General features: G+C 64.3%; 1 protein-coding gene across 2 annotated transcripts; it reads right to left on the reverse strand.

Annotated features, from left to right (window-relative positions):
- Positions 1-740: 740 nt before the first annotated feature.
- Positions 741-8575, reverse strand: ECEL1 (endothelin converting enzyme like 1). 2 transcript variants are annotated; one of them, XM_077869224.1, is made up of 17 exons: positions 7751-8575; positions 6802-6870; positions 6586-6696; positions 6410-6502; positions 6102-6226; positions 5235-5457; positions 4688-4786; positions 4387-4461; positions 4079-4182; positions 3756-3814; positions 3626-3677; positions 2883-2950; positions 2576-2700; positions 2043-2108; positions 1580-1695; positions 1293-1369; positions 741-1176 (listed from the first exon to the last, which is right to left on the reverse strand). In XM_077869224.1, the coding sequence occupies exons 1-16, from the start codon at positions 8540-8542 to the stop codon at positions 1321-1323; spliced, it is 2226 nt and encodes a 741-aa protein (XP_077725350.1). In that variant the 5' UTR covers positions 8543-8575; the 3' UTR covers positions 741-1176; positions 1293-1320. The 2 variants fall into 2 exon arrangements, with proteins under 2 accessions (XP_077725350.1, XP_077725349.1); XM_077869223.1 differs by having other exon boundaries at positions 1580-1675; positions 7751-8560.
- Between the last annotated feature and the right edge of the window lie 7410 nt (positions 8576-15985).

The following is a 15985-nucleotide window of genomic DNA, read 5'->3' on the forward strand; positions in this document are numbered from 1 at the left end:
CTAGGCTGTCCCTGAAGTAAGAGAGACAGACTCGAGGAGGAATGGCAGGAGGCCCACTGGTCCCCCCCACTGTCCTCAGATAACCCAGTGGGGCTGCTCCATCTGCCCCCCCTGCACCCCCACCCTCCTGTTCATGAGGCAGCACCACTTGCCTCCTGCCTCCACCATGGGCCATGCCTGGAGCCTCGGCTCCAGCCCCTGGTGGAGGCTGGAGGTGGGACAGGAAGGGGCCAGGTCTTGTCTAGGGTCCCGTTTGTGCAAAGGGCCTGAGCTCCTTTCTTTTTCTCACCCCTGGAGCCTCCACTCTGGGCTGGAGGGGGGACACGACTGACCCCCAACTCTGTGTAAGCAGGTGTCACAGCTCCCCTCTCATGGACATGCTGAGCCCAAGGCCTGGCCTGGGCTCCATGACTGGCTAAGGTTACTGCCGGAGCTCCTGCGGTGTCTAGACCTTCGGGGGCAGTGGGTCCCAGGGTCATGCTGGAGTACAGCCCCCTCGGGGCTTGGTGTTCGGGCACCCCCCAGCCTTGTCTAGGGGCACCCCCAGAACCGCATGGGAGCCGAGGCAGGACTGCAGGGAAGGGAGGAACAGCTGATTGATGGAAAAGACAGAAGACCCAGGGAGGTGGGACGGGAAGGGGTCTTGTCTAGGGTCCCCGTTGTGCTAAGGGCCTGAGCCTCCCCACCAAGGGGGCCCCTCCAGCCCCACCCGCTCCGGAGGCCCCTGAAGAAACCATGACAACAGTACAGCAGTTTATTGACCAGACTTAGCAGCAAGAACACAGTGAAGGTGGGGCCTGTACAATCCGGCCTGGCCGGGGGCGGGGGTCTGGCTCCTTAGAGCCAGTATTGGGGACCCCCGCATCTCTCCCCCGCACCCTCCTGGAGCCCAGCCTCAGGCCTGCTCTGGGCTCCTCCTGAGGTGAGGGACAGCAGGAAGGCCAGGTCCCAGAGGGGCTCAGAAGGCGGGTGGCGCCCAGCGAGGACCAGTGCCGGGTTCATGCCTGCCCCGGCAGCTGGCAGGGAGGCAATTCGTGCAGGGCAGGCAGCGAGGGTGTGCGGGCGGATGGCCAGGCTCACCACACAGAGCACTTGTGGGCAGGGTTCATGGGCGAGTCCTTGGGGCAATGGAAGGCCCGGCCAAACTCCTCGAACTGGGACACGCTGCCCAGCACCCTGGGGCAGGAGGAGAGACCCACCTGGAGGGGGTCCCAGCTGCCCCTTCCCCTTCCAGCCTGATCCCACCCCAGACACAAGGAGGGGATGGGGCGCAGGCGGGCAGGCAGGCGTACCTGTAGTGCTCAGGTGCATGCTTGTCGGTCAGCACCTGCAGGTAGATGGACTGTGACCGCCGCTTGATGCACCAGTTCTGGGCCCCGTGGTGGGGGAAGGAAGGAGAGGGAAAGAAGCAGCCAAGGAGTCCGTTGAGCAAGCCCTGCAAACCTTCCCGGCAGCACACTGGGCCCTGCTGCCTGAGCAGAACCCACGGGACCACCGCCTCCCAGGGCTGGCACTCACAAGGACAGGCTGACAGCTGTCCCCATCCCCACCACCTCCCACCCGCCCCCACCTGGCCCACCTGGGCAAAGGCAATGAAGAAGAGCTGGTTGTGCGTGTACTTGAGCCGGTGCAGCGGGTGCTCTGGGCCGTGCTCCCGCACCCACTTCTGATAGGCCTGGGGGTGACAGTGTGGAGCTGCGGTGCCCCAGGGTGGTGACCTGACTCAGCCTCCACCCAGTCAGCCCCTCACCGGCCCCTGAGCCCTGGGCATCCTGCCTCCCAACTTCCCTGAGCTGTGCTCCTTCCCAGGAGGGCTAACGGCAGGCAGCCCTCACCCCCTCCAGGCAGCCCTCCATGCTCTCCCAGAAAGGCAGCCTGGGAATCCCTCCTTTTTCCGTGGCCCCCCTGCCAATCACAGGCCCCGCCCCTCCCGGGCCAGATCTCCGAGGGCTGGGAAGGCACGGGTGCCTATGTCCCTAGTTGCGTCCTTATCATCCCCACCCTCCCCCCACGGAATGAAGGGCCAGGCAGGGGCAGCTCACATAATAGGCCAGCTTGAGGCCACCCATGTCCGCGATGTTCTCACCAAGGGTGTGCTTTCCGTTCACCTGCCGAGAGCGGAAGAGGCCCGGGCTGTCTGCAGTCCACTGGCCTTGCCGCCCTGGGCCCTGCCCACCCTCTTTCCTTTTCCCAGAGGGTTTACATGGCTCTGAACGCTTTGTGCCCCATGTCCCAGGAGTCTGTGAGAACTTGTTCATGCGCCCCAGTGAGTGTGTGCAAGACGCTGGCATACGGGAATCCCCGGGTGGCTTAGTGGTTTAGCGCCTGCCTTCGGCCCAGGGCGTGACCCCGGAGTCCCGGGATGGAGTCCCACATCAGGCTCCCTGCATGCTCCTCCCTCTACCTGTGTCTCTGCCTCTCTTTCTCTGTGTTTCTCATCAATAAATAAAATCTTTAAAAAAAAAAAAAAAACTCGGGCATGCGTACAGGGACCCAGGCACACGTGTGTGCACACGAGTGTGCATGCCCCTAGTTGGTGCCCAGCTGGGCCTGGAGGGGAGCAAAGAGGTCTCACCCGCTGGTTGTAGACAGTGAAATTGTCGTACAGGTGGACGATGCACTCCGCCTTGCGCAGGAAGCGGCTGTAGGAAGCCTCCGTCCACCAGTGCAACAGATTGCCCGAGCGGTCGTACTGGCCCCCTGTGGGCAGCGGGGGGGGGTGGCTAAGGCTGACCCTCATCCCCAAAACCCCTCCCCCATCTACCCATTGGCCAGTGGGGACAGAAGGGCTGCAGGGTCTCACATCAGCCCGTCACCACTCTGCCCCCCCGCTGCCTGTCCTTCCCCTCCCACAACACCCCCTCTGCCACCGCGGGCCTCACCCCAGTCGTCATAGCCATGGGTCAGCTCGTGTCCGATGATGGTGCCAATGCCCCCGTAGTTCAGAGACCTGGGCCCAGGGCAGCAGCGTCAGGCCCAGCCTCGCCCACCTCCTGGTTGCTGCATGCTGCTGCCCAGGCCCCGGGAGGCCCCAGGCAGGCCAACCACAGTGGCCCGGGGAGGCCATACCCGTGTCCTCCCAGTCCTGGGGCAGTTATGCCTCAGGTTCCTCATGCAATACGTAAAAGGGGCAGTGATGCCTTTGCAACTACTTTTTAGGAAACGATCCCTAACAGAGCTGCGATAGGGGAAGAGACCGAGTTGGAGGAAGACAGGAAGGAAACTGAGGCAGCCCACTTGGGACCTGGCCTGTTTCCTCATCACTAGGGTCACTCCACTTTTGAAACACCTGATGAAGCCTCAAACCGGGAAAGGAGGAACTCAGGACGAAGAGAAAGAAGAGGAGGGGAGGGGAGGGGAGGGGAGGGGAGGGGAGGGGAGGGGAGAAGAGAAGAGAAGAGAAGAGAAGAGAAGAGAAGAGAAGAGAAGAGAAGAGAAGAGGAAGAAGAAGAGAGGAAAGATGAAAAGCTACACAGTTTTCTAAATAACCAAGGCTGACCTAAGGCTATGGGGACCCAGGGTGGTGGCCGTGGTGACTGCTGGGCCCAGCCCGGGGCAGGACACCCTGAGCAGCGTTCATGCAGCCCCAGACGATGGCCGGGCTCTGGCCAGGCGGGGCACTCACTGCGGGAAGTCCGGGTCGTAGAGCGTGGGCTGCAGAATGCCTGCGGGGAACACTGCGCAGAGGGCAGGGTCAGAGGAACCCTGCCTGAAGGGCCCCCCCGACCCACCCCGTGCGGAACATGCCCCCTTACCCATCTGGTTCTTGTTGGGTAGGTAGTAGGCATTGAGGGCCTGCGGTGGGAGCAGCCACCTGTGCAGGGAGGTGGGGGTCAGCTAGGGGCCCGCACTCGCTCCCCCACCACCCCCACCTCCCACGTGCGCTCCTTGAAGGAGCTCAGACTGTAGCCATGTCCTGTCCCACCCCCACCACCTCGGAGTCCCCCAATCATCCCCCAACACCTGCACCGCCGGCTTTGAGGCCGTCTGCCCCACCAGCCACCTGGCCCCGGCAAGGAGCCTCTCTGCCCCGCCCGCCACCCTCCCTGACTCCCCCAGCTCTGGGCCAGGCACCCACGTGGACTTGTCCACCTCCTGCCGGATTTTCTTGACTGAGAGCTGGATGCTGAAGCGGATGCTGTTCAAGATGTTCTTGAAGTAGGTCTTCTCGTGGACCTCGAACTGCACAGGGGATGGGCAGCTCTCAACGGCAAGCCAGGGATATAAATGCCCAGACCAGGGCTGTGCAGGCCCCATGTCCGCCCAGAGGCCATCAGCCGAGGGCCATGACTCCTTCTCTGTGGTGGTGCTGGGCCTCCCTGGGGGTCTTGACCAAGGGAGTGCAGCCCAGCCGGTCAGGCAGGGCAGGGCCAGGGGGAGACCCACCTCGTACTCCTTGTCCACAGCCTCGGGTTTGAGCAGGAAGTCCGGGTAGCCCACCATCACCATCATGTACTGGAGCTGTGGGCGAGAGGATGGCAAGAGTGGGCCAGGGCCTTGGGAGACGGCCCCCCAGCCCCAAGGGAGAAAGCTCTAGGCCTAGAAGTGGGCTCTAGGACAGGGGGGACCAGCCCAGGTGATGACAACTCCACAAGGGGCATCTTTGCCTCTTCTGCTACCCCAGCCTGGCACACAGCAGGCATTCAGTGTTTGTGGAACCTACGAACGGGGACAGGGTCCACTTCACCTTGGCCCGAGCAGCTGCCTTGGTCTCGGCATCCATCCAGTCCAGCTCCTCCAGGCGCCGGCCCAAGATGAACTTGATGTCTTCCACAAGCTGCTGTACCTGCAGGGTCAAGAGCCAGGAATGACGAGGTTGACCCTTGACGAGAGGTACCACTAATTCAGTATCACTTCCTTGTCCTAAGGCTGGGTGCTGAGCACTGAGGGGAGCCCTCCCAGGTGGGGATCCAGGCCCTGTACCCCCAACCAGAAGCTCATAGTCTGAAAGCAAACTGCTCCAGCAATGATCACATACATTCCTAAGGCACACCTACTGAGCATGGCGGGGAAGGGGGGGCAGGAGCCTGAGGGGGAAGCCCTCCTGGGGCTGATAGACCAGGTAGGCTTCCTGGGGGAGGTTCCCTGGTGAGAAGTAGTCTGGAGACTCAGAGAGGGCTGAGCCCCTGTCTGCAAGGGGATCTGTGGGACTCCCCATTCTCAGACCAAGGCCATGGGAGGACTCTGCCCAGCCCAGCACCCACACCCAACACCCAAGCCCAGGGCAGCCTGACCTTGGCCTTGCTGGCAGCTGAGAAGTGCTCATGTACAAAGAGAGCTCCAAGTGCCATGCCAAAGTGGCGGTTGGCCTGGCCCAGGCAGACACGGGCCAGCTCCTGTGGCTTGTCACTGCCCTCCATCTCACGGGCCAGCTCGTGCAGTGCTTCTCGGAATGGCGGTGACAGGTGCTCACTCAGGACCACCACTACACGCCACACCAGGTAGTTGTGCAGGATCCTGAGGGCCAGGTGAGACAGCTGGGTGTCCAGACAAGCTCGTGTGCAAGGGCCACCCAAGGGCACCACCCCATCCTACTCCAGACCCTCCAGGCTGGGATTAGACCTAGCATCCACAAAGGAGTGAGGATCATTTGTGTACATGGAGGCGGAAGCAGGAGTGGCCTGAGCCCTGGGCAGGGAAAAAGGCTGGGCCCACACGTAGGACACACCTCTGGCCACCTAGCAGAGTGCCAGTGCTGACTTGAGACAGGGTAGGACAATGCGCACTCCAGGTGACTATCTGCCCCACGCCTGGCCTTGAGAGGCGCTCTGCTCCTCCCCAAGGTGGGCAGAGATCAGGGAAGCTCTTCCCTAGGTGGCCCCTCTAAAGTCTGGACTCACTCAGCCTCACTATCCCCAGATGAGCAAACTGCACCTCAGGAAGCTCACAAACCCTGCCCAGGGGCCCAGGGAGCAGGTGAGAGCCTCGTCTGAATCTAGGGATCTGGACTCCTATTCCAGTGCTCTTCACATGCCTCCCCAGTGTGGCCACAGGACAGAAGTGAAAACGGGAATTCAAAGCTCACCCAGCAAACATGTAGAGGGTGCAGGGGAGGGGCCCCGAGGTGCAGGTGTGCAGGGGTGGGTGAATGGCCGCTGTACCTGCGGGGTGTGGAGCGGATGAGCTGGGACACCTGCTGCATGTAGTCTGTGGCCAACAGCACCACCTCCTCATCCTCTGAGAAGTCCTCCTGGAAGATCTGGTCCAGCAGCCACTTCCACTGCAGCTGTCGTGGGTAGAGGACAGTAGGACTGGGTGTAGCAGGGACCACAGAGAACAGGAGGGAGTCCGAGAGAGACACAGGAGGACACAGGAATCCATGGCCATGGAAGGCCTCGCCTGGCCCTGAGAAAGGGACAGGCCGGGAGCCCCAAGATCCGTACCCCCCATCATGGTGGTCTGCACTCACATGGGGGGTGATCTTCTGCAACTGCCCCAGCGTCACCTTGTTGTACATGGAGCTGACATCTCGCCGGAGGTCGTCGTACTCTGACACTGTGATCTGGGGGTGGAGATGAGAGTTGACCCCCCCCCCCGCCCCCGCCTATTCCCCTCCCCCAAGCCCATGGCTGTGCCCTTGCTCACGTTGGCCAGCCGCTGCTCCAGCTGCAGGATCTCCTGCGCCTTCTGCTCCACGGCATCGGCTCCCAGGAGGCTGAGCAGGCGCTCCATGAACACCCGGTACGCTGCCAGGATCTGCACCCAGAGGGGACATTTCACGGGTGGGGTCAGTGGCAGGCCCTAGTCCCTCTCTCCTGGAGCCCCAGGCCTTCTCTGCAATCCCAGCCCATGCCCCCACACCTTCTCACTCTCCTCATCCTGAGCTAAGTACAGGGTCCTCTCCGGCAGAGTGAGCCCATCCTGGTCAATCTGGGGAGAAGGAGGGGGTCAGAGGTCAGCGATCAGAGGTCACCATGCCAGGTTCCTGCAAACAGACTGAAGTTCTGTCCAAATGGCCAACCAGGGGATGTGCCAGATGTCCACTGTCACAAGCCGCAGGAGCACAAATACACTACCCCTGCCTCCATCCAGAGAAGCTGTTAGAAGCCCCCACGGCTACGGTGGCAGGAACACTGGGAGGCGGCGGGGAGCCCGAACCCCCATCCTTCCTCCCGGAAGCCTTCACCATCCCCACCTATGAAGGGCACTCGAGAGGGCCACGCGGAGCGCTGGGGCCACTGGCACGCTGGCCCGCCCCAGCCCATTGGCACACCCCTCGTTCCGTGCGTTCCGTGCTCTCGCGGCGGCCGCCGGATGGGGAAATTGCGGCTCCCGCGGCTCCACTAAACACCGCAATTACTCGAGGGAAATTACTTGCGGCCTCCTCCCGCGCGATGCCGGTGCGCGCTCCCCCTCCCCGCCCGCCCCGATGCACGGTGGCCCAGCGCGGGGTGCGCGCTCCCCCTCTCCACCCCGATGCACGGGGGTGCGCGCTCCCCCTCCCCGCCCCGATGCACGGGGGGCCGTGCTCCCCCCTCCCCGCCCCATGCACGGTGGCCCAGTGGGGGGGGCCGTGCTCCCCCTCCCCGCCCCGATGCACGGGGGGCCGTGCTACCCCCTCCCCGCCCCATGCACGGTGGCCCAGTGGGGGGGGCCGTGCTCCCCCTCCCCGCCCCGATGCACGGGGGGCCGTGCTACCCCCTCCCCGCCCCATGCACGGTGGCCCAGCGCCGGGGGTGCGCGTGCCGGGCCGCGGCGCCCCTCCCTCCGGGTCCGGGCCCCGGGGTCACCGCGGAGGGGACGCACTCACGCGGATGACGTAGCGCGAGGAGTTCCTGTCGTCCAGGCTGACCGTGAGCGAGAAGAGCGCGGCGGCGCTGTACACGCCCTGGGCCTTGTAGAGCAGCCGGTTGAGGTCCCAGCGCGCCGCGGCCCCCGGGCGCTCGCCGCCGCCGCCGCCGCCCAGGTCCCAGCCCCCGCAGTCCTCGATGACTTCGAGCATGGGCCGCGGGCCGAGCCGCTCGATCTCGCGCATGTCGAGGCACGAGCGGAAGAAGGCGCGCACCTTGCGCTGGGCCGCCCCGCCGGGCCCGCCCCCGGGCCGCGCCAGCAGGCGCCGCAGCCGCTCCTCGTTCTGCTCCCCGATGGCCGCGATGGTGCCGTAGGTGAGCTTGTCGTCGGGGATGGCGTGGCGCCGCAGCCAGCCGCCGCACGCGAAGGAGTAGAAGTCCTGGCACGGGTCTATGCTGGCGTCCAGGTTGGCGGCCAGGAAGCGGGCGGCGCGCGCGAAGGCCTTGCGCTCGGGGCAGCCCTCGGAGCAGCCGCCGCCGCCCGCCGGGCCCGGGCCCAGGTACTTGAGCGCCAGCATAGCGGCCAGGATGGCGCAGAGGCCGGCGGCGAACACCAGCCCCGACAGCAGGCACACCTCGCGCCGGTTCCAGCGCGGCAGCCCCGCCCGGGCCCCGGAGGCGCCGCGCCCCGCGCCCCGCGGGAAGCCGGGCGGCAGCGAGGCCCCGCGCGCGCCCCCCGCGCCGCACCGGCTCACGTATTTGACCTCCTGGAACTCGTCGTAGTGCGCGGTCATCGAGTACGGGGTCTCCATGCTGCGGCCGCCGCCGCCGCGCAGCCCTCGGCGATCTCAGCTACGCGCCCGCCGCGCCGCCGGCCTCCGGGCGGGCCTCCGCATGGCTCCGGGCCGCGGCTGCGGGGGGGCGGCGCGGGTCAGAGAGGCGCGGGCCCGACGGGGCTCACGGGCAGCACGCGGAGGGGCGCAGGCCTGGGGCCGGGGCCCGGCCTCCGTGGGCGCCCGAGAGTGGGGCAAGCGGGAGGCCCCGGGGCGCCACCAGCTCCCGCACGCGCCGCGGCGTCCCCCGACCTGCCTCCTGCCGCCCCGCGCCCGGGTGCCACGGGAGGCCGCTGCGACGCGGGAGGGGCGCGGGGCGCGGGGCGCGGGCGGCGCGTCCGTAGGAGGCCCTCCGCGGAGGCCGGCCTCCCCTCGCACTGCCCCGCTCGCCTGCGACCCGCTACGGCCAGGCCGGGTGGGGGAGGGGAAACGGAGGCTGGGGAGGGAGGCGCGGCCAAGGGCGAGTCTACGCCGGCCCAGGAGCCGCGCTGGAACCAGACGCTAGGGAAAGCGGCTAAAGAACCAAACTTTGTCCTTGCGGATGTCCGTAGGGCCACCCCCAGCGCCGTCCTCTGTTCAAGGGCCAGGATGCCCGCCAGCCCCGTCCCCAGGCGGCGCGCTCCGGCCGACCCCGGGCCGTGGACAAACCCCCGACGGCCCTGAAAACCTGGAAGCGGTTCCGTCCCCCGCCCAGGGCCGCTCCCGGCTCCAACAGGTTTTCCCCAGAACCCAAACTTGGGCGAAGTTTCACCCCCGCGCGCCCCAAGGTCCGGGCGCGGAGCCTCGGGAGCCTCGGGCGCTTCGCCGCGCAGCCCGCGGAGCCGGAGAGCCGAGCCCGGGAGTCGCAGCCGCAGCCGCAGCCGGAGCCGGAGCCGGAGCCGGAGCCGGTGCTGCGAGGACGCAGACAAAGCCCGGAGGCTCGGCGCGGCGGCGGCGGCGGATGTGGCTGCGATGGTGGCGGCGGCGGCCTCGGATGCCACTTACCCGGCAGGTGCGCGCCCGGGCCGAGCGGGAACGGAGCGGGCCGAGCCCGGGCCGGAGCGGAGCGGAGCCGGGCGGGCAGCAGCTGTCTCCGTGCGCCCGCCGCCGCCTCTGCTGCCGCGCCGCCCGCTGGCCCCGAGGGAGGGGGCGCGCCGGCGGCTCCACCCTCCTCCGCCCGCCCCCCGCGCCCCCTCCTCCTTCCACCCTTCATCCCCGCTACCTGGCAGCTCGGGGGCGGAGACGGCGGCGGCGGGACCCGCTCCCGAGGGGCTGGCGGGGCTCCGGGATCGGGGATCCCAGATGCAGCCGCGTCCCGGGAAGAGCGGGGCGCCCGCTACTCCCGGGAAAGGGTTCCCCTCTGGTCTGATGCCCGCACTAGGCGCCGCCGACCAGCCCACCTGCAAAGGGCTCGAGCTGAGCCTCGGAGCCTCGTGGATTGTCCCAGCCGCGCCCACAGGACCGGAGCGCCGCCCGGGGACGGGCCCCCCCAAGGCCGTGGGGTGCGCTCACACAGCGCGGACGCTCGCCGCTCGCGCCTGGCAGAGCAGCCTTCAGTAAACGGGCGTCGGGGCCTCCCCTCTAGCCCCTGCCCTTGGCCAGCCCTCCCGAGGGCGTCTGGGGATTTGGGGAAGGCTGGCCTTCACCTCGGTGGAGGGAGAGCTTCGGAGGCCACTGCAGGAAGGGGCATGGGGCTGAGACTGCACCCCACCCCCAAACCTTGGTTGGCCTCGGTGTCCCCTGCTCCGGAAGCCCCTGATCTGGGAGAGAAATAAGGACTAAGGAGTAATGCAAGAGCCTCTCCCCCGCCCCCCGCCCGGGGACCGGGAGGGACGAAGGGGGGGATGCCTGCCTGCCTGCCTGCCCTGCAGCCCTGGTCCTCAGAGTGCAGGCCTCAGGGCCCACGTATAAGGACCGGTGTAGGGGTCAGGGTGGGGGCGCCTCTGAATTTATTCACCGGCTACCTTCTAACCAGACAACTTGCTCTTTCCGTGTGCGACCTCCCCCTCCCCAGCCCCCAGCCCCTGAGGCAGGGCGCACTTCTCCCTGGCTCACCCCCCTGTACCTGCAGGGCTGGGCCATGTGGGGCACAGGGACTTCGGGGCTTCTTAGACCAGTGCTACTGTTTCTGGAGTCTCTGCTCTCTTGGTCTTGTCCTTCCCACCCTCTCGGCTTCCTGTGTCCCTAGCAGGGGACCCCACAAGGCACCAGTGCTCCCAGGCCTGCCAGTTCCACATGTGGGGGACAGGCCTAACCGATGAGACAGCCCAAGGGCTGCCATGGAGCCCCCGCTGGTAAAAACCACAACCAGGCAGGGGTTCAAAGGACCCATCACCGCGTCCCCTCCCTGGGGCTCTTCAGCAGCCTGGCCCCGAGTGGCCACCTCTGCCCCCATCCTGCGTCTCCTGTGTCTGTCCCTCTGTCCATCTTGATGCCACTGCTCGGGAGACTCTCTGCCTCCACCTCCAGCCATTTCAGGTCCTCCCCGGCCCCACGCGTTCTTCTTGGGTCCAATTAATTCCACCAAGGAGAGGTGGAATTATGTAAAATGTGGTGATTCCGTAAGGGAGGAGGGGAGGGCAGGGCGGTGGCAAAGTGGCTCTTTGTGCTTTTAATCTGCATTTTTTCCCCTCAACGTTCCGTCTCCAGGAGGATAATTTTCCAGCCTTTTCAGGCCCTGATTGGTATCATTTCTCCAGCAATGACAGCTTTTATTTTCCCTGAAATGAATGCCGTGAAATTTCCAAGAAATATAAAAATGGATATTGTCTCAGGGAGCCGACTCTCTTCCGACAGAAAGGCACAAAGGCAAAAGGGCTTCCCTGGGGACCCTGCTGTTCCAGCCACTAGGGGGTGGGGGACCCAAGCCCTCAGCCCCTCCTCCCTCCGGGGTCAGCTGCAGGAACCCTCCGGGCCATCCCTCTCCGGGGCTCCCAGCTGCCATTGATCTGTTCCCCTGTCTCCCCCCAACTCTCAGCCTGGCCGCCCTAGCTGCCTGCCTCGCTCCATCCCGCCAGCTCTGTGCAGCAGCTCACCTCCCCCCCGCCCCCGGCCCACCAGAGTGGCCCGGGGATTGGGCCCTTGAGCACCCAGTCCTGCACCCCCTAGACAGTCCGCCTTTAGAGAGCGACCAGGTCCTTTGCTCCTTCCTTCTCAGAAAGAAAAGCTGAGCCCAGGTGGGGAGGACGCCGGGTCTGGCCTCCAGCTCCCCCACATGTGCTCTTGGAGGCATCCAGTTCCAGCGCTCCTCCTCCCCACCCCCAGTTGTCAAGGTGACCCCCTAACTCAGGAACATGAGGACGACAGGACTCAGCAGCACCCAGCCAAGCCCTGAGCCAGGCAACTGGAGACGGGGGATGCAGGAGTTTGGGGAGCATCCACCAGAGCTGCCTTGGAGAGAGAAGGCCTGAGGGGGCACAAGGGGCAAGGTGAGGGGTGCGGTTCGACCCCCAAAACCCTCAAGTCAGCCTCTTCCCTGACCACGGGCCAGATCCCAGCCTGCCCCTCCTGGGTAGGGGGTCACCAGGTCTGGGTGCTGGGGAAGGGGCAAAGAGCAGCCCCCCTCTCTGGGAACAACAGGTCTCACACCATGGCGTGTCTGCTGAGCTTTTACCAAGCACGACGCGAAATGCTTCCTTCCAAAGGGGGGGTCCCCAACCTGAAGCCAGGCCTGGATCAGCCTGGAGCCCCAGCTGTGATCAGAACTGGTTTTGCACCCCTCTGGCCTGCACAAAAGGGGATAGACTGGGCCCCCACTTGCCTGTCACCCCAGCACACAGGCCTAGGAGCCCCACAGGAGCTGAAGCCCCCAGTCCCGCCTCTGCTCTGGGAGATGCCCCCCAACCTCCACCCTGCCCAGCCAGCCCCCTTCCCACCACAGACTGTTCTGCAGTATCTTCTGTGTCCTGGAAAACACCCCCCAACCAGCTTCCTGTCCTTTGCCCAGCCTCCCAGTGCTCATCCCATCTATTATTCACAGCACAAAATGGATTTTTAATTTGAGAAATGAAATGACTCTCCCAAGTGGCCGGGGTGGCGGGGAGGGGGCGGGGGAAGGCCGGAGCCTCTAGGCAGCCGCCACGATGCTGACTCAGACTTCTGTGGGAAAGCCGGGTGCCCACCGCAGGCTGGGGGGGGCCCCCAAAGGCCCACGTGCCCCAGCACCCAGCCCGTGCCTTTATTCTTCCCTCTTGCTGTGACTAGGTGGTGTGAAGGGGTGCCCTCTTTCCTGCCTGAGCTCCCAGTGGGGTATCCACCTGACCAGACAGGAGGATAGGGAGGGCAGCAGGACCCTGGCTCCTGCACCCCACTTACTGCAGATATTTGGGCCTCGAGGGTAGCACTTAGGCTCTCTGGCCTGCTCCATCTCCTCCCCAAAGTGCCTGGCCCTCACGGAGCTGGACTCCAGAACCTCCCCCGTGCAGACCCTTAGCTGAGCTCCTCTGCTGGGTCCCAACACCACGGTGCGGTTCGGCCCCCAAACCTGGCTCCAACCTGGACGCCGCCCCAGCCTCCCACTGGCCTCGGGCTCCTGGCACCCCTCCTTTCCTCTCATGATAGAACTCCCACACCTAGTGCGCCCATGGGGCAGTGACCTCTTCCCCACCCTTCCCTGCCCTTCCCGCTCTGTCTCCCCACCTCCCACCTCTCTTCTTCTGGGCACTCTGATCTAGTTTCATTTCCCAGAACTTAGCCACCTCTTCTGCACCTCAGGGCCTTAGCACTTGCTGTTCTGCTGCTGAAACACCCTTCTCGCATCACCTCTTGTCCTCTTACATTGGCCAGTTGCCACTCATCCTTCTTGGGATGTCAGCCTCTCCTGTCTGGTCAGGTGACGTGTCCATGGGCTGGTGGCTTGTCCCCCTGAGCCCCCACCACACTACCTACACCTTACTCTGCTGTGTAGCCCAGAGTGCAGCACAGATGACACACCTGGTAGACACGGAAAGATCTGACACAGCTGTGGTCAGCTCCCAGGACCCCCACCTCCCCCTGCCACCTCCAGGCAAAGTATCTCCCAGACCCAGGCCTCCTGGAACCCGGCACAGCGCCCCCACCTACAAACCTGCCCAGGCTCTCAGATCCTACACACACTTCTCCTCGGCCCTGGGATCCATCAGATGACAAGAAGGGGCCATCCCTGCTCTCGGCCCCAGCTCCCCTCACTTCTCTTCTCCTACCATGTAGCAGGCTTCCATCCCACTAGGCACAGACTCTTCTATGGGGCCATCTACCAACCTCTGGCTCAGTTTTTATTTCATACAGGAAACATATAGGGACGCCTGGGTGGCTCAGTCAGTTAAGCATCTGCCATTGGCTCAGGTCATGATCTCAGGGTCCTGGGATCGAGCCCTGCATCTGACTGCTCACTCAGTGGGCAGCCTGCTTCTCCCTCTCCCTCTGCCAATCCTCCTGCTTGTGCTCTCTTGCTCTCTCTCAAATGAATAAATAAAATCTTTTTTTAAAAAAAGAGGAAATAATATAAATATATCCTGGTTTTAAGGGACTTACGCTATATAAGTAGGTGGAAAACAAATGTGAAGCCCTCCTTCACACATGTCCCCCTCCCAGGCCTCCCCAAGGTAACATAGAATAAGCTCTATGAGCACTTTAGCATGAGCCTCTAGGCCCACGTGGGCATCGCTTTATTTTTTAAAATCAATGGGACATCACAAGAGGAGTGATTTGGTGCCCTGTACCCGGAGGCCCACAGCAGCACCTCCCCCAGAGAAGTCCTCCCTGCCTCTCACCCTCCCTCCTGGCCCACCTGCCCTGCCCTCCCTGGCTCCGACTCCTCTCCATCCCCTGGAGGCTGTGCCCCGGTGCTGGCCTGGCTCCCAGCTCTGCCCCGGGGCCCACCCGGCTCACCGTGCTCCACACCCCGCTCACCTCTGACTCCCTGGTGTCCTCATTCTCTATGTCAGGGCCCAGTCTGAGTCCGGCAACGTCTCAGCCTTACTTCCTCCCTTCCCCATCCATCCTGACTCCGTTCTGGTCCCTAGTTGTCCATCCTTGCTAGAGGAAGCTGCTGTCCTCCTTCAGCTTGCTCACCCAGGTGCTGCTGCCTCCTGCCTGTTCCCACCCCATACCCTCCTCTGTGACCCCTCATCATGGCTCCTGGGGCCTCCTCAGTCTGGCCTCAGACCCTCTTCCAGGGCCCTGGGTCATGCTCCCCTAAATGTCCCTCCTCTTCAAGGGGACTGGACCCCCAAATCTATGCCTTTGTGCTATCCATCCCCTGGGCCTGAGGACCCCAGCTCCAGCCCTCCTGTCCTCCAGTTCCCTCTCAGGCTTCCGGTTCCCTCTCAGGCTTCAGCCCCCCTGGTTGGACAGGTGCCTGCCTGAGGGCCTCTGCTTGCAGGAGAGATTTGTGCCCTTGTGTGCCCAGCCTGGAACCCGGTGCCAGGCTGGCCTGAAAAGAGCAGGCCTTGCCCCCATCCAGACAGGCCCCCCACAGCTGTGGGTGGAACCCCCAAAATAGAAGAGGTGGGAGCAGCCAGGCCTTCTACCTGCTTCACCACACTGAGCCCTAGAAATCCTAGGAGGGGGTCCCTGGCATTGACACCAATTTACTTGCAGGCAACCGAAGCCCAGAGAAAGAAAGAAAGTTGCCCTGTTCACGCGGCTCCCGAGCCCTGAAGCTGAGCTTGAAGCCCGCCTGCTGTATTCAGCGTCTTGGGGATGCATACACGATGGCCAGGAGATGAAGGGTCGGCTCTGGAGGGGACAGACAGGGTGCCTGGGACCCAAGTGAGGGCAACACAGACAGGGGCCCAGCTCTGAGCTCAGCCTGGGAACTGTGTTGGGGGGCAGGGGGCTGCATCCGGGGCACCAGGCACGTGCCATGGTGGCTCTACCCAGAGACCTCAGGAGGGATCTCAGGGCCTGCAGCCAGGGCCTGGCCTCCCGTCCAGATGTCCCCACCTCCAAGGGCTCTTTCTGGATCTCCCTGTCTGGAGCACCCAGAAAACACAGTTTTCTGTCTGTCGCTCTGGGTACATCTTGTACAGCATTTGTCCCCACCTGACGTTATCTTGTGACTTGGCATTCTCCCAGCCTCTCTTCCTTAGCTCTGTTGGGACCCCAGATTTCCCAGCACCCTGTCCTTGCCCAGCCCGAGTGTCACCGCCTTGACCACAATGCACTTGGGGGTGGAGGCCAGATGGACAGAGTCAAAGCAGGGCGTTGGCAGTGGGGGGTAGGGAGGAAAGAGGGGAGACAGGCTGAGGCCTGTGGGTCTTCAGTTCTGAGACCAAGGCCTCTTGGGTTTACTGTTTGATGGACAGGCCGTGACAGGGAGTCAGCTCCTAGTACAAGATGAGGATAAAGCCAGGGGTGTTTGGGGGATATAGGAAGGTGGACCCCAGAGCCTGGGGAACTTCCTCCCAGGATCAGCAGGGCCCATTGCCGGGGACTGCAAGAAGCAAGGGGGCTGGGGATGGG

Source organism: Canis aureus, chromosome 24 (genome assembly GCF_053574225.1).
Source record: "Canis aureus isolate CA01 chromosome 24, VMU_Caureus_v.1.0, whole genome shotgun sequence".
NCBI lineage: Eukaryota > Metazoa > Chordata > Mammalia > Carnivora > Canidae > Canis > Canis aureus.